This window comes from Ahaetulla prasina, chromosome 1 (assembly GCF_028640845.1).
Source record: "Ahaetulla prasina isolate Xishuangbanna chromosome 1, ASM2864084v1, whole genome shotgun sequence".
NCBI lineage: Eukaryota > Metazoa > Chordata > Lepidosauria > Squamata > Colubridae > Ahaetulla > Ahaetulla prasina.
Window position 1 is genome coordinate 301,622,041 of NC_080539.1, and position 18,916 is coordinate 301,640,956.

The window sequence follows — 18,916 nt, forward strand, 5'->3', positions numbered from 1 at the left end:
TCAACCTAAAAGTTCTAATTCCCTGCAGGACTCTCTGCCAACTTATCTAGGGGTTGTATCATGTTGGAGCCGGAAGCCAAAACAAATTTATTTATTTACCAAATAACTTGTTTGGTTGCCAAATTGAAAAGACCTCAGAAGAGTTACATTAAAAACTCAATGAAATAATCAAGATATAAAATGTAAAAGTATGCAACTTCTTAAGAAGGTTCTAATGCATTACTTGTGAGGTCTCCGTGGGCCACAGTTTGTCTCCCGTGTAAACAAAAAGTACTAGATTTGATAGTTTCTAAACTCATGACATGAAAATAAGTAATTTATTGTGAGTAATGTGGCAATGGTAAGTCATCCACTGGTATTTATCTTTAGAAGATATTTGAAACCTGCATGTTAGATGATGTCTTTTATTGATGCAAACAATGCTAGTTTATAAGGAAGCAGAAGATGAATTCTTAAATGTTATGGCATATTTCTACAATTAGTTGAGTCCTGGAATTCATGAAGGATTAATATATTTTACTAAACATTAATTGTTTTTTAAAAAATCTTATTATATTTTTTTGACGTTAGAAGTTTCTTGCCTGTTAAATTCAGTGTGTAGAGCTAAACAATATGATAAAATCGGCATACAAAATCTCTTAGCATTGATCCTTGCTTTGTTATAGAACCCTATTGTATTATAAAAAGAAATGAAGAACCTTTATAGATTTTTGGAAGAAGCTTTAGTAATTCAACAATTGGACCCGACTTCTCTCCTAGAAGTTATCTATTCCAAAGAAAAATGTCTCATCTGTTATATCACTGCCAATAATATAATTAGTGTTTCTCTTCAAATATTGTCTTTTATCCAAAGAAAAAATGTAATGTGTCTTTTCATAAAACATCTACCATAAGTGAAAGTGAGTGATTCTTTTCCCTTCTTGTAACTTTTTCATCTTCCCTCAAAATCTGTTTTGGAAAATGGTTTAATTTTACAAGGTGCACAGCAACAGCAGACTAGAAAAGCAAGTAGAAAGTTATGCGGCAAGGTTAGGACTTCTTCTCATGTGAAATTGACATCCTTCTTAAATTAGAAGTAGTCCTCATATAGTGACCACAATTGAGACCGGTAACTCAGTTGTCACTTAAGCAGTCGCTGAGGGAAACAGCAGCTATGCTTATGATCTTTCAACTTTGCTTTGCAAACCTGGTGAAGATCATAAATCAAAGGACTGGTTGCACAGTTATTTTTTCAACACAATTATAAATACGATGAAGAACTATCTGTATCGTTCTTTTGCCAACCAATGACACTGTTGTCTGTTTACATATAATTAGAATTGCCATTCAGGGGAAAAAAAAACCTTTTCTATATTTGTTTGTCCGTGTGTGTAAAAATTATTTCATATTTTGTCAATCTTGCACATACATATTTTCCACCTAGTGCTGCTAGATGGTCATAATTTGCTTCTCTCATTAAGATGGGCTCTAAGAATAGATTAGGAGTAGGTGTGTTTGTGGTAGCGAAGGCCTGGTTTTATTCTTCTTTTTAAATAGGTTGGATCCTTTATTCTAAGTCCGTGAAAGGAAAGCATATAACAATTGTATTCTGTGTTACAGAGGGCGATTTTGAAATGAATTGCGTGCAATGTAAAGTTATACAGTTAAGTCAGTTTTGTCTTTCTTATGCTTCTTTCCCAGTACCATGGGTTCCCGACATTCTGCCAGCTCCATTGTTTTCACCAGTGCCAGAGGTTCACCTAAAGAAGAGCTTCATTCTGCCACTTCCCCACAGTTAGCACCTTCTTTCTCCTCTTCTTCCTCCTCTTCTGGTCCTAGAACTTTCTACCCACGTCAGGGTGCTACTAGCAAGTACCTGATTGGATGGAAAAAACCTGAAGGGACAATAAACTCTGTGGGGTTTATGGATTCAAGAAAGTAAGAGCATTTTGGTTCTATTTTAATGGGTGTTTAATGGGTGAAAAGGCCTCTTTGTATTTTTTTCTCATGGAAAACTTTTTAAGAGGGTTAAAAGGAGTGGCAATTTAAGCCAATTGAAGAAAATTAGAAGAAATTAGAAGAAAACCTCCCAAGAGATTTATTGTCTGCTTTTCATTGAAGTACAACTCAAATCATTGAATTAAAACCGTTTAATTAATTCAATGTACTTAGAAAATGTTCCTTCTCTTTAGTCACTCATTTCCTTGCGGCAAGCATTATTGCAAAATATTAAAACACCCCAATGAATATATATTATTCTTCTCCCCTGCCTACCCCCTCCAATTTTAAAATCATATTGCAAAAGCTTTAAAAGGTAAGATCTCAGATTATCTCGAGAGGAATACTTTTCCACGGAATTTTTTTTTCTAAACTAAGTGAAATTAGAAGCGTTTTAAAACATTATTAGTTGGGCTCTACAAATCCTGATTTGGATTGCCAAGAAGGAAAGGTATGTTGCCACCATTCATTCTTTCTATCCAAAGACCTTGGAACAGATGTAGAAATCATCTAATTTGTTCCAGGTTGTGTATAAATTAATTAAAAGTGGGGGGGGGAGGAGATGCAATGGCTTTTTCCTCCAAACCACAACACAATTGGAACTACAGGAGGAGAATCTTAGTCCTGGCCCATATCTGAAATAGCGAATGGATATGTAAAGCCCTTTTGTTAACATGAAGTAGAATTACCTTACTTAATGCTAATAACCCTTTGATTAAATACAAAGACTAACACAAGCAAAGATGATCAAAGCATTGATGTCTGACAAGTAACTTTAAAAATATTCAAATGAGTTACATGTGTTAACAGTAACATTTTCCCACTTACCCTTTTAGTTTTTATACAGAGAACTTGTCTTATGTCACAATAATGCCGTCGTGTTTAGAGCCAATTTGTTACTGAAGAACTTACATACAATTAATCACACAGATAAAAAGTTAACCATAGATCATTGTTAAAAATACAGTAAGATGAAAGGAATAAATTTGATCTAGGTAGAAGTGTATATGAAAATCCTTTGTCTTTGAAATGAGGGGGGAAAATCACTGTGTTCTGGTGGTTCTACCAGAATGTTTCCGATCACTGTTCAGTAAAACTGAGATCCATCTAGTATCTGATTTTTGGAGAAAACAAAATCCGCAGATAAATAGAGTAAGGCTGGTGCATATCGTCGTCTCTATCCTTTCCTCCCCACAATGTAGATTGTGTTGTCCAGCAAAACCTTCTCTACAATTTTCCTGGCATTTTCCCTCCTCCGCTCAGGCACCACCCCTGTTAGTACCTGTATTGCAGCCAAGCATATCCCACTGACCTACCTTTCAGCCCTCCCAGGTAACCCAAACAGGAAACACAACTAGATGAACTAATTCTACTTTATTACAAACCTATATTAACAGAATCTTGCAAGTTTGAACCTACAAACCTCCTGCTGTCACTTTTCATTGCTTGATACATTAGGGAGAATCCTTCTTAAGTTTCTTTCTCTGGCCACTAGGAGCTGGAAGCTCCAGCCTTTCTTGTCTGATTGTTTCCTAGGTAGTATCTCTTTCCCTCATTCCCCAAGGTCATCCACATATTCCATTACACTACCTGCCTCTTGCAGTTTCTTTCCAGCATCCTTCTTTTTCTGCTTTGTCTCGGCTACTGATGCTTTTGGCTCTCCCATCTTTCAAAAATCACTTCTGCTTGGATCAAAGAGTCTTGTTTTATCTGCACATTTCGTTCTGTGCGCAGACCAGAACTCCCAAAACATGTCCAATTTAGTGTGAGCATGAGCCACTTCAAACCATTTCTTCCATACAATTTTGCACAATCCTTAGTTCTACTGTACGTGGCCACAATAATACTGATGGTCATGATTTCCAGAATAATTACTTAAACTAGGGCCAGACGTGAACATGATGAGCAATATAAAATAGGGAGCAAGAAAATTTCTGACAAAGTGGTCTTTTTTGTATGTGCGCGTATCATATACATTTTCACTCTAGCATTGGAAAGACAAAGACAACAGGGTGAAAGGGACCATATACAGATAAGGATGTGTTTTGAGGAAATTTGAGGAGATCTCTTCCCCTCTCTTTTCTATGATATGCCTTTTATGGACTATTTAAATGCTCCCCACCTTAAAATGGCAGGAAACTGTCCATTGTTCTTCACAGTTGTGGGTACAAGGATTCCCAACAGCCTCAGAAAGGGGACTCTGAGAACCATAGGTAGTCTTGGAGCCATGATACATTTCAGTGTCCTTAAGTGTTGAAGGCATTGTGAACGCCTTCTGATGGTTGCTGTTATTGTCATGAGCTTATTTGTTCTAACATTTATCCTTGTTTATTTATTAATACTAAATTATTAATGATAGTTATTAATACTAAATAAAACTCAGTTTTTCTAGCTACCTAAATAGTCACTTTCTATTTAAACTTTCTCTAAAAAAACAGACATGATAGAAGCATTTTGTTTGTTTGTTTTGTAAAGATGCATTTTTTTTCTTTTAAGGCGACATCAGAGTGATGGTAATGAAATGGCACATCCGAGGTTGCGTGCATCAGCCAGAGATCTTCGAGCCTCACCAAAGCGAGCATCTAAATCAAATATTGAAGAAGAGTTGAAGAAGCTAATAGATCTGGATAGCCCAACACCTGAGTCTCAGAAAAACTTTAAGGTATGACTTTCAGAATTATCAAATGGAATTGTGCTGAGAAATACATTCAGAGATAAGCTAGTAGTTCTGTATTTCATTTGTAGTTAAAATCATAGATGAATTCACACACTCAACAATATGAAATGGAATGCTTTTATCAGTTAATGTGTCTGTTTTATTATTAAGAAGAAGAATATAGGTTATTTTATAAATTCAGTTGATCTTTTTTGTAATTAATTGCTTAATTCAGAAATGTTGATTGAGATGTTGACTATATCTTGCCATAGATTAAACATTTAACCTTATGGAGGTATTGCACTGACTTCCAATTTTTTTTCAGGACTTAGTTCACAATATTGAATTTTATATTGAACTCTGCGGAAAAGTCATTTTCTCTATTTAAGGCTGATTATGCTTAATTTGTTAAGTTAGTTTCAAATGATAAGGTCAACTCAGTATCTCCTAGAAGCCTAATCTGTGGAAGCAAAAACAAGGCATTAATACCTCTAACAATGTTTGCACTCACTTAATGCAAACATTGCATTACTGCAATGCAATTACTGCAAACAATGCAGTAATTTCACTAGTAGTCCCATTCTTTAACTTTGACCTTTTTGTTTTTTCCACAATTTTACTTAGCTTTTTTACATTTTTACTGAGAAAAATGTAACTTTAGTATGTTCTCAGCTACTTCTGAGAGCTATTAGTGCTATTAAAATGTTAATTTCCACATTTCATTTGATTGATCAGCTCCTTATTTTTTCTGATCAGAGCACTTAGTAATGACAGGCTGAATAGTTATCTGTATCTTTGCCTAATTTTATAAATGGTTTTGCCTAATCTGTATCTTTGCCTAATTTTATAAATGGTTTTTCAGATTTTGGGTGGTTACATATATTAAGTCTGCTCAAAACACTTCTTGGATTCTATAGAAGTACTTAACAAAGTAGTAATGAATAGCATTGAAGAAAATGCCCAGATTTCTGAGATCTCTACACTGAAAACCACTGCGTTAACCCTTCATGCTTGTCAGACTAAAAGGTTTCCACAGCAACCATGCAAAGGAGGGCACAAGAAACTTCTTTCTTTGCTTGTCAAAATCCCAAATGGTTTATTAAAACTTCTAAGGACGAACCACTACAGATTATTTTTCATTGTGTTGTCATTAAGGCTGATGTGGAAAAAAAAATTACTGTAAGCAAGGATTCCACCATCCCTCCCATTGTTTTTTTACTGGCTTTATGAATAGAATGATGAATATTCCTTTCATGATTTATCAAACAAGTTTTCTCTTCCATAAAATCCCTATTAAGTTAAATGATTGATTATTGCAGTCAGTGGCTGGTAAAATGTCTGTTGTGAAAATTTTTATAATCAATATAATCTTCTCCATTTAAATGATAGATGGTTGCCATTCCATTAAACAAATGCTCTGCCAAATGTATGACAGAATTGCTATTGCAAGCCTTTCTTTAAATATGCTTCCTCTTAATAAATAAGGATATGTCCTTGGAAAAGATTAGCTGTCCTCTGCAGAGTGTATTTTTCCCCTCCCCCCTTTGATTTCCTTTTCTCCTTTTACAATAATTTAGCTTTTCCTTGTTCCCAAAAGAAAAATAGGGAGATAGTGGTCATATTTTTTAAAAAAAAACCTAGGAAAGTTTAAATGAGGCACTGGACAGTGTCTCCTCATCTTCCATTGGCAGATTCTCTATAAAAGGAGGAGGAAGCAAAATGACCAAGGAAGAAATATTTTTGCAGCTGACAAAAATTTTTATGATGTTCCTTTACTGTCTCTATTTTTATTTTTTAATCCAGCCATATTTTAGTAGGTAGGAACTCTTATTACGTGTTGTTCTACAGTATGTACAAAATGATGATCTGATTGTCTACCAGATTTGGATATTTGCCCATTTTATTTTTACTGAACACATACAGTGGAAACAGGAGTCTTAGTCCTTATTTTTAGACAAGGTAAAAAGTGTGTGTGTGTATTAGATTTTTTTCTTTAAAAAAATCTCTTCTTTCTTAGAAAATCATGTTAGTTTATGTTCAATCATATTTCAATGCTTTCAAAACATCATTTGAAGACTATAAGTAGATAATAGTTAAAAAGAGAAACATACTTTTGAACACGTTTTCTAGTGGCAAATTATTTAGTAAGTATCTGATTTTGAGGTTAATTCTTATTACAAACTCAGTCAGTGGATGTCTAGGTGATCATACTTCCTGGTTATATAACAATATTTGGTACCGATGATTAAAAAACTTTGGTAATGTGCTGAGAGATATAAATATTCACATCATTATGTAATATGCAAGGGCTAATGTTAATGCTATTGCAAAAAGTTTCTGCCATAGAAAATAGCAACTTTTTAGTATATTTCAAGGGACGTGGTGGCTCAGGGGCTAAGGCAGCTGAGCTTGTCGATCGAAAGGTTGGCAGTTTGGCGGTTCGAATCCCTAGTTTTTAAATCCTTTTAAAGCTTAAAACACATCTATTCATCTGCGCAGGACTGGATTAGATTTTAAATTTATATTGGTTTTAATGGGTTTTATTATTTATATTGTTCTTTTAAAAATTTGGCTATGTAGAATAAGTTTTTTAATTGTTATTTTATTTTGTATTTATATGTACCTTTTTTATTTGCCTGTGAACCGCCCTGAGTCCCTAGGGAGATAGGGCGGTATACAAATGTGAATAAATAAATAAATAATAAATAATAGTGCTGCCATGTAACGGGGTGAACTCCTGTTACTAGTCCCAGCTTCTGCTAACCTAGCAGTTTCGAAAGCATGTAAAAATGCAAGTAGAAAAAATAGGGACCACCTTTGGTGGGAAGCTAACAGCATTCCGTGCACCTTTGGCATTGAGTCATGCCGGCCACATGACCACGGAGATTCTTCGGACAGCGCTGGCTCTTCGGCTTTGAAACAGAGATGAGCACCATCCCCTAGAGTCGGCAACGACTAGCACGTATGTGCGAGGGGAACCTTTACCTTTAGTATATTTCAAGGCTTTCCAAATCATGATATTTTGTACCAATAATGATCGCCTTGTTCTGTGGGATTTCAGTATCCAGGCTTCACTGAAAACATTTGAGTCATAGTAATAAACACAGATATTTTGAGGCCTATTTATGTATTTTTTCCTATTGTAAAGAAATAACTGATGAAGTGTAGACTAGTGCTATTCTAGCCATTATCTAAGGAATGCAGTAAATTTTATTTATTTATATTTTTTATTTCTTAATTGCTCATTTCCCTCATTGAGGGGCACTAGCCATTGTACAATATAATCAATAAAATTAACATTAAATCATAATTAATATTAAAATTATAAAAATAACATAAAATTTCAAAAGGTGAAAAACTCCAGGATGGGGAGTTAGCAGTTAATAATAGAGGCTAGAAAAGTTCTCATGAGGCTAACCAGCCCCATAATTGTTTTGGGCCTCCGTGCAAGGCCTCACAAACAAGTTCATAAAAATATTTTAAAGCTTTGAATATCTGATTGAAGAATAGAGCTCCTATTGAAGAATAGAGCACAAGTGAATTAAACGAATAAGATTTAGGACCTGCTGAAATTATTTTATGCCCCAGTTGTATTGCTGTACTTTTAAATCTTAAAAAGTAGATCACATTGAACTGAATATGACATTTTTAATATACATTCAGATTGACATTTCTTTGAATTCAGTTCTAAAGTGATGTGAAATGATAATACTACCTTTCTTAGGTTGTTAAAGCAGGCACATTAGCCCACCCCGCCTCCAGGATTGACTAGCTACCATGTGATCTCTGCAAAAGAAAGATGTGTTTTAAGGAGTCATAGATACTACCTTGGAACCTCGTGTAATTTTAATAAGAATTCTGATTATAATGACAAAATCTAATATAAACTAAACTTAGAAGAGAAGTGAAAGAAAGGATAAAAGTGCAAGGAAAAAGAAAATGAAAAGAAAAAAGTAAAACCATGATAAAGAAGGAGAAAAATAGGTAAAGAAGTAGCTCCCAACCTTCATTACAACAGGTATAAACAAATTTAGTGACTCTTTACTCCCTTCTAAGCTTACAAACAGTTATCTCTTAATCCTATAGCCTGTCCGTTATCTATAGGCAAATCTATATAGAATCATCTTTTCAGTCCTGGTATCAGCAAAAAGACCATAAAGCATTGCCAGGGATAACAACATAGATTATTTTAACCTTGTTCAAATAAATCAACTTTATATCCCTTCTTTTTACTTCTAACAGTTTTAATTGTTAAAATATTGTCATAGGATTTGATTTCTTTTCATTTCTTCGCTGTTACATCATCCCTCTTTAACAAGCCTGTTTTGTAAACCCAATATGAAAACAAATGTCCAGGTCCCTCTCTTGGTTTATCATTTGTATTTTCCTTTTGAATTTTAGGATATCAATTTCTTTTGTAAATCAGAGAAATATTCTTTTCCAAGTCATTCTCATGGCCTGTCAGCTGTAAATCTAATTTTGATACCACCTCTACATAATTTATTCAGTAATATCTTTTTGACACAAAACAATCCATAGAAACAGATATCATTACTGACATTGTTGATGTGGCTATTACTTTCTAACATCTTTCTTCAAAAGTCTCTTTCAGTATTTTTATTATTATAGTGGGTTTTTTGTTTGTTTTATAGCCTTTCTTTTTTTCCTCTTAACTAAATCTTTAGTCCTATCTAGAGTGCAGTTTTTAAATCATGGAATTGCTTATCTCTGTATGCATTTCTTTAAAAAAAAATAGCACAATTATTTCCTACAAAAAGTTGTTCTTTATAATTAATTCCAAAGTCTTATTGTAAGTTTCAGTATTCCAAATTTATCTGGACTTTTAACCTGTATGTAACTTTCTAAGATCAAAATCTTGTTTAGCTTCCTCTTGTTTATTTCAAATTATTTTAAGTTCTTAAGCTAATAATTAATTTTTCGTTTGTTCAGAGTTGAAGATAAACTCATCCAATAAAGCTTTTCACACCTGTCATTAAATTAAAAATGATTAGAAAGTGTGATTTGGGAACCTAGTATCCTTTAAAAGTTTGTTGCTACAGTTACATGCAAGATAGCTAATTCCTTCATCTCCTGGTGTTCAGACCTGAAGAAAACCACTGCCTGCAGTCTCCTCTCAAGGAGCAGCCTTCTGGCACACACATGGGTGATTCCCTGTGCTCTCCTTATCTGGAGAGGTCCAAGTAACCAATCTATCCATTGGTTCCTTGATTTTTGTTGTGGTTGTTGGCTCCGCTTTCACTGAGCGATGTTCAGTTCACCGTATCTCCTCTAGAAGTTATTTTTATCATTACCTTCTAATAAAAAGTTAATGATTTAAAAAAATCAAGTCAAATAAATAACACCATAATCCCAAGGAAGCCGAATAAGGAAAGTATCTCAAAATTTATATGTAACTAAAAATATATACCACTTAGGCTGAAAGACTTATCATAGCATTAGAAGGTAATGATAAAAATAACTTCTAGAGGAGATATGATGAACTGAACATTGCTCAGTGAAAGTGGAGCCAACAACCACAACAAAAATCAAGGAACCAAGGAACCATAGCATTATTGGAGTTCAATGAAAAAGACAGTTCAACTCACTAGTTTGGTCACAATTTAATTGAAATTAATTTTGAAACTGAAGGGCTGCACTATCATATAATGCTACCTTTTTTTAATTTAAAAAATGAGATGGTTCCCAGAATAAATTGTTATTATCTCACAGTATACTCTCATGGACAGAACATCGGCAGATAAAGGAAGTGGAAACTGCATCAGCATTTAGGTTCAGAAATAACAAATTAATTGAAGGTTTGTTTGTTTTTAATGTCAGACTTATCCAACAGGTACAAGTGCACAAGTATAAACCTGTTTCCACTAAGGGTGTGTCCTATCATTTGTGGATTCCGAGGCTTCTAAAATGCTTCTAGTTTGGAAAATGCCACACAATAATAAAGCAATCTCTTTTATTTATGCAGCCCCGGTTATCCTTCAGGAGATGAGGGTATGGTATTGTTGTTATCACTAAAAAAAACTTACATTTCTACACTTTCCCAATATGTTGATAGGGACTTTTCTAGTACGTTTTTCTACAGCACAAGAATTCTCATAGCAAGCATTTAGCTGATGCAGATTAGCTGCACCTCTAGAAACTGCACCTCTGAACCCAACCCATGATACAAAACATATTAAAAGTGGCTCATTTTCAAAGGGAGTGTTACACATTCTTGACTTGTGTTATTCTTCTTTCAGTCTCCATTCCCCAGCACTCCTATTTCAAGGCGTGCCTTGCAGCGAACTCTGTCAGACGAGAGTATTTATAGCAGTCAAAGAGAACATTTCTTCCCCTCCCGAGCTTCCCTTCTGGACCAAGCTCTTCCAAATGATGTTCTTTTCACCAGTACGTACCCGTCTCTCCCCAAGTCATTACCACTAAGAAGGCCATCGTACACATTGGGAATGAAATCCTTACATGGTGAGTGAAATGCTACATCTAAAGCTACTATGTATGTTTTGTTTTTATTTACATAATTATTGTTATTATTATATGCTGCCCTTTATTTGTAATACTCATGGTGCTCCTGCATCCTATTTTTCCACAACCACTCTGTAAGGTGGATTGAACTGAAAGAAAGTGACTAGCCTAAAGTCACCCAGTTGGCTTTCATGCCTAAGGTTAAATCAGTATTTGTAACCTGCATTTATATTTATGGACTATCAATTGGCATTTATTAATTATTCATTGCTTGTGTAACTTTGGAATTTAGAATACTATAGTCTATCAAGTTCCTGTTAATGGTCAACATGTTAGCTAATTTGGAATATTGAATACACTTTTTCAAAGGAATGCTGCTTGATACATTATTGTTATTATTACTTTCAGATAGTTGTGCTCTTTATTTTTAGACTCCTTTAGACGCCTGTCCCACTGAAACAATTTGATCCAGCAACTGAAAATGCTAAAGATATACAGTAATTTTGAAATAGCCTTGCTTGAATTATCAAACACCATAAATCAATTTACCAATTGTTATTGATCTTTTAATAATAAATGGGATGCATTATAGTAAGATTGTAACATGGTAACATTTTTAGAGGGGAAAAACCAACAAAAATGTAATGCGGCAACATTTTTAGGAAAACAAAACAAACAAGCATATAATTTTAACCAACCTTTGAGGGAAAAAATGCTGGGGAGAAAGAGTGGCGGAAAAGTGACCCTTTCGAATTCACAGTCAAGGTGAACTGTATGTATTTTGAAAACAGTCCATATGTTTGGTGACCTACAGCAAGCAGAAGTAAAAAAAGACCAGTCGTGCATCATGGGCAGTCATTCTGTCTCAGATCAACCCACCTCAAAGGGTTGTTGTTGTGGAGTAAATAGGAAGAGAAAAGATGTTAACTGCCCTGAGTTATTTATAAAACTAATAAAGGCAGGATAAAAAAATCAAATAAATAAACAAAACTTACTAGTGCCTTGTGATTTAAAAAAATGCTGCTCCTTTTCTGAAATGCAGAGTTGGGGAACATATCAGTAGCAAGCAGGGCCAGCTTGAAAAATTGTCTCATCTGAAAAAGGATGATTCCGTTCAGTCTTAGTTCTGTCTCCTAATGAAGAACAGGGTTATTTGCTTTTAATATCTGTCTCAAGTGCTTCTTTCTTCTTCTTCTTTTTTTTCTATCCCTTGTGGTTTAGGAGAGTTCTCTGCCTCTGATAGCTCCCTCACAGATACCCAGGAGCAGAGAAGGCAACCGATGCCAGATCCAGGGCTCATGCCCTTGCCTGATTCAGCTTCAGATTTAGATTGGTCAAATTTGGTAGATGCTGCCAAGGCCTTTGAAGGTAAGAATTCATTATTTATGATGTTCTCACACCAATTAACAAGTCCTTATTTATTGTTTATATCAGGGATGTCCAACCTTGGTCGCTTTAAGACTTGTGCACTTCAACTCCCAGAGTTCCTCAGCCAGCAAAGACCCATATTCATCTTCATCGATGACCGATGCTGAAATGCTGTTTGCTTTCTTTATTTTATATGCTTCAATTATTATTAGGGTTACTGAATCCAAGCTCTGTGGTTTCACTACAAATTCTACAATTGCATCGGTAGAAATTGCAAAACATAACTTTTTACTCCAGGTCAGAAGGAGTAAAAGGAACACAGCATTTTAAGCTATATTTTGGTCACAGCTGAAATGTGTCACCAAGTCATTTGGGAATACAGGTAGCCCTTGATTTACAAACATTCGTTTAGTGACCATTCAAAGTGGTAATGGCACTCAGAATAGTGACTTATGACTTCTTTTCACACTTACGGCTGTTTCAGCATCTCCATGATCACATAGTCAAACTTTGAATGCTTGTTAACTGGCATGTATTTATGACAGTTGCAGTGTCCTGGAGTCATGTGATCACCTTTTGGCTCTTCTGACAATCAAAATCAATCAAATTCACTTTGTAAAAGGGAGAATTGCACAGCAAACTCAGCAAAAGCCATATTGCTTTTGATGTATTTTCCCTATTGTGTCCCTTGAAATCCCTTCCTCTCCAATTAATGTAAATGTAAACAATCCTTTCTTGCTAATTAACCCAGTGTATGTATGTGTGTGTGTGTGTTTGTTTGTGTGCACACACATGAATTCCAAAATGCAGGGGATTGGAGAAAGAAATACATACTCATGGTTATGTGATTTCCCACTTAGCAACTTAACAACAGAGCTGCCAAGCCTAATTGTGGTCACTAAGGAAGGACTAAGTTCATTAGATTCTAAAAATTACCTGGTCTTAACTGAGGAGAACAGATTATATAACTCAAAGGCAAAAGTGTCAGAAAGGAATTAAAAAGTTACCATAATTACCTGAGGGGCAGATCTTCAACTTCTGTTACTGATTTTAATTTTACTATGATAATGCGTTTACTGTGATACTAATGAAAAGAAAATTAGCATATGTGTTTGTCTTTTTTTTTCCAGTCCAGCGAGCATCCTTTTTTGCAAGTAATGATGAAAACCATAGACCCATCAGTGTTGCCTCCAGTAATGATCAGGCTGAAGATCAGCTTCCTGCGCAGATGAAGCCTTACACTGAGTAAGTGATCCACTAAACCATCATGACTCTTATAATAAGTCTGGGAAAATTGATGTGCAGTGGAATCTGTAAATCTTAGAAATTTAGAATATATGCACTCTGACCTATGGAAAACTGAACATGTGATTTCAGCATCAGGAAGTTTCTGGATATTATTTTAGATGATAACGTTATCTAAGAATCTGAAGATCATTTCATTTAGTGATTGTGTAATTAGTAGAAAAGAAAAGATATATATTCTAGACAAATGGGATTTTACTGTAATATTTACAACAAGGAACATATACTGCTTTTAAGTCTTTTTAAAGGTATAATATCATTAACTCTAGAAAGATAGGGCTGAAAATTATGAGATATCCAAAAGTACTGACGTTATTGTCATCATATAGCACTTAGACTTATATACCACTTTACAGTGCTTTACAGCCCGGTTTACACAGTCAGCAAATTGCCCCCAACAATTTGGGTCCTCATATGTCAAGTATATTTTTAAAATTCCTACCATTAATTCTGTAATAAAAAATATGAAATCAAAAATTGCTTCTACAGAGTTAGTGCTAATTCTTCTTGTTATCAGAACATTGATTAAACATGAAATAAATTTACCATTGAACTAAATTCTGCATTCATGCCATAAAAGGACTGGAGAACTAGGAGGCTGCTCGCATTCTTTAACCAGAATTTGCTGAATGAAAATGTAACATAACCATCCCTAATATGACCCAGCAGCTTGAAAGCACTCATTACTATAGCATATGATGATGATGAATATAAATATTTATGTTTTTTAAAAAATAAAAGTTAAAAATGAAATTGTTTTGTTAAATTAGATGTGTGCGTGTGTATGTGCATTCTTACAACCAACTACTGAAAAAAGCTACCTTTGCTTGGAAATTTCTCACAAAACTTCAATAGACTGTATTAAAATTAGAACAATGAAGAATTAGACCCTTTCTAATTCAGCAGTTATTTTGTTCCCTACTCATCCTTTTCATGGTTTGACATGATGCAACTCCAAATTATAATTAAAAAATAAAAGTACTGCATAAAGTAATTAAGAAATAAATATTAAGAAAATTTTGCAACTCTTGTTTTTGTTTCCTTTTTCCTGCAGTAAAGAATCACCTCCTTCTCTTGCTTCTAAAGTGAACCAGCTGGAAAGTATGCTAAGAATATTGCAGGAAGATTTAAAGAAGGTAATTATATTTGTTTCAGTATCCGCTATTAAATATTCAGTTTGGCTCAGTTTGGTTGTCTCTCAGTTGATAACATGATAAGACTGCTTTGGAATAATAGTCATTTTAAAATGGCCGTTAAGTCCTGAAGATATTACTGTAAACTATAGGTTGTTCTAAATACTGTAGTTATTTTGCAAAATAGGTGGTGTCCAGTCCAGTTACATTTGTAAATTTTATGAACCCTTTGCGTATTGCATGAAAACCTCCAATAACAATTGGTATGTTAATTGATATTTTTCCACCATAATCTTTCAACTTCAATTGTAAATAACAGTATTTTGTTATTTTCTCCAGTTGTTCATCAATTCAGATGTTTCCAGGGATCAGTGAACCATCCTTTCTTCTTTTCTCTAACAGTAATATTTGATACATTACATTATAAATGAATTTTGAAATCTCACATTTCAATTCTCCTCAGTTTTCAATACAAATTCCAATAGATTTTGCAAACTATAAAGCCGAATGTCTACATAAATTCCAATGGTCAATTTTTCCACCCTGTATTTATAGTTTGCTTGAACGATTTTAACCCAGCTACTAATGAGATTGTATATAATTTCATCTTTACATAATTAGCATAATTGAAAATATACTTAGTTTTGACTTTAATTGTATTAATTTGCAGCACTTGTTCTGGAGTTGCCATGATTGTCCCATCTGTTTCTTTTTAATTGTTCCAGATTTCTGTTTTTGTTGTTCTTGTTTTTATCGTCAGAATATGTGAAATCCACGGATGTTTTTAAAATGGGGATTCTCCAGTCTTGCTTTTTTTAAAAAAGATTTGTTAGTAGATCTCCAAAGGATATGTTAGAGAGGAAGAAAAATACTATGTATCTACAGAAACTGACAAAATATCTTTGTTGTCAATTTAAGAGGAAAAAGCCAGTTTGGAATACCTTTGTAAGCAGCATCTGAGCTTACATTGCCAGTAATATTTATGGTGTAAAATCCACTTGTGATATCTGGTGTTTTTTTATTCTTCTCTCAGGAAAAAGAAGACAAAGCCAATCTTCAGGCTGAAGTACAACATTTACGGGAGGATAACTTACGATTACAAGAGGAATCGCACAATGCCTCTGAAAAACTGAAGAAATTCACTGAATGGGTTTTCAACACAATCGATATGAGTTAATAGCACATATGAAACAAATGCATTGGCAAAAAATATCTCTGGAGTGGGACTGAGCTTTAACACCATCCTAAATTATATAAACCCAGTCAGAGCACTTTCATATGTTTCATATTAGGGGTACCTTTTTTTGATTTTCCTTTGTTTCATTTTAACATATCTGCAAGCACCCAGAATTATTGCAGATCAACTATCAGTGAATGCCTTTTTTAGGAAAAGAAGAAAAAATAATAATTTTAAAGGAAATAAAAATTTAACTACTAAAATGTGAATGTCTTTAGATATTTTGCACATTCTCTTTACCTGTTCTGTATAAAATTACTTGGAAAGTGGACTAGAATAACTGTCCATTTGCCTCTAATTCTATTACTTTGTATAAGTTTCAGATTAATCTGCTTCATTCTTGCTGCTTTAGTAAATATTTCAAGAAGACTTTTTTCCCCCAATGCTTCCTTTCCATTGTTTTGAATATACTACAGGCAAGAGAGGTTGTTAACTGTTCTTGTGTGACTTTTAAGAATGCTATCTCCACACCTGTTGTATAGAATCATTGCCCAAAGAATATCAGAATGTGCACACACATCTGTGTGTGTATAAAGTGTAGCTAGCACAAAGCTATGGATATGTCAAACTATCCACTTATTTTTTTGCACATCTATATAAATTGGATGCTCCCAAATGAAACCGCTTGAGGTAAACATTGCAAAGTAGATATATTAAATACATATTTCTTCTCTGGAAAAGAGAAAAAATGCTACTATTGTAAGAATTATTCTGTCTTTTACCAGCCAGGAATATTTCTTTCAGTGGTCCCTTCTAATGATTGAATTAATTTTTCATAAATATTTAATTCCTGCTGTCTGAGAAATTATTGATAGCTTTCAATGGCTGCTAGAATTCTCTCTTAGCACCTTTACTTATATAGAGATTTTTTTATATATGCGCTCACACAGATTAAGAAGTTAAAAATGCAAATCTATATCTTTTACTCTGTTTGGCATAAATATGGCATAAACTAATTTTCAATAGTTTTCCAGTTAATGCCTCAAATAAAATAATAATTGGACAACTGTTATTAAAACATGCAAACTTCCTTCCTTCCTTCCAAATTTATTTTGATTATCATATTATGGATTTTTCAATAAAACTGGCTATTGTTAAGTATGTGTGGTGGGAGGCTAATTTACCATAGAATGTCACACCTGCAGGACTCTTTAATATTAGGGTGGGGAGGGAAAAGTGTGTATACAGCAGCCTGCTAAACATTGTTTCAAGTGACATATGGTGAATTTTAGTTTGTGATCTCCACTGCATGCAACTGTGATAATACTCCTTGCACATTTCCACACTTGGTAAGAACAGCCCATGTCTGTCAGCTTCATAAGTTCCTTTTTCCTTTGTTCCAGCTACCATTCTTTGCTGGAAATATTCTTAACCATTGCCATTGAGTCTTCCTATCCTTCTTTGATATGCATTTTCATAATTCTTAATAATTGTACAAATCCACATGGTTTGCTTTGACCTAAAGCTTAATGTGTGGTGATCATCCCATTGGGATGTATTTCTGATTATATCTGGGCCATCAAAGAGGATTGATTTGAAAGTATTTCTGGAGTGCTTCTGCTAGAATATATTTAAGTTGGGTTTCTCCCCCCCCCCTCCAAGTAACTTGTATGAAGGAGATCTATATAATGCCTGAGGAAATTTGTAAATGGGAAATATTGCTAACAACTCTAAGCATCCTGATTTTTTTTTTGTTCTCTAGTTTTTTGTTTTTTTTTTAATATTGGGACTTGGGGCAGACTATTTATTAGAGTTTTGCAACAGAGTTCTTGTATGAAGCCTCTAAATGGCTACTTGTAAAAAAATTCTGACAATAAAATTCATTTTAAAAGCTCTTCTAGAAATAATGTTTTGTTTGTTTTTTATTCTTCAAAATCTGATTCTTTCCATTAACATCGGAAGCCACAAATGTGAAAATTAAAACCATCGAGAGGTTTTTCCAATATTTGAATAGAATCTTAAAGTTTGGTGGGACCATTTACCCCATCATACGTTACTAAAATCTGGATTAAAATATTTTAACAAATGTTTTGTTTGAACACATTCTGTGAAAGGGGTCCCGCTGTCTCTACATAATTGCTCCCCCTATCAAGCTTTCTTTTAGTTAAGAATCTGTTAGAAAAAGATTCTTAACTAAAATTGGGATTTTTCCATTCTGTGCTGCACATTTTAGAATGTTGAAGTCCTGGTTTTGACCTTTTTAACATTCTTTTAGCTATTTGAAGAGTAACATGTATTCTCTCTTGGTCATCTCAAGGCTAACAATGCTTAGCTACTTTAACTTTTCTTCATATAACTTAATTTTTTGTCTCTGATTTTCTTCATTGCTTTTCTTTAAATCTGTTCCACTTTCTCTGAATCTCTCTGGAGGGGTGGGGTGTCCAAAAGTAGACACCATACTTGATGGGGAATCGGCTAATAGGTGGAATTTTTCTGTGAATCTGTGAATCTATACTTGTATTGATATAACCTAACAATTTCCTTTTTTTACAGTTCTATAATTTTTCACCATTAGACTAGGTGGTGTTATTTTTCTGGAGACTTATAGGTAATGACATTAAACTTACTAAAGAAAGGGACAATATTCTATCCTGAGTAAATCTGCAAATAAATAGAATTGTCATTGTGGAGCACAGTGTACCTTAGATAAGGTGGTCATAAAGCAAAGAAACAGTCACTTGATTAATGAAATGATGAGCACAACGTAGTTCTAATGGAAAGAAATTATTCATATGTTTTAGCAGGTATTTTAGAAGTCAT

General features: G+C 34.0%; 1 protein-coding gene across 3 annotated transcripts in view; it reads left to right on the plus strand.

The window, feature by feature from the left end:
- Positions 1-17,990, plus strand: part of SIPA1L1 (signal induced proliferation associated 1 like 1) — a 180,901-nt gene extending 162,911 nt beyond the window's left edge. For 2 of the 3 annotated variants that reach the window (XM_058161938.1, XM_058161937.1), the window contains 7 exons: positions 1,681-1,917; positions 4,474-4,639; positions 10,891-11,113; positions 12,335-12,481; positions 13,612-13,726; positions 14,841-14,922; positions 15,953-17,990. In XM_058161938.1, coding sequence (XP_058017921.1) covers positions 1,681-1,917; positions 4,474-4,639; positions 10,891-11,113; positions 12,335-12,481; positions 13,612-13,726; positions 14,841-14,922; positions 15,953-16,096 — 1,114 coding nt within the window. In that variant the 3' untranslated portion in view covers positions 16,097-17,990. The remainder of the gene's footprint in view (positions 1-1,680; positions 1,918-4,473; positions 4,640-10,890; positions 11,114-12,334; positions 12,482-13,611; positions 13,727-14,840; positions 14,923-15,952) is intronic. The other variant, XM_058161939.1, reaches the window with a different exon arrangement.
- Positions 17,991-18,916: the final 926 nt, after the last annotated feature.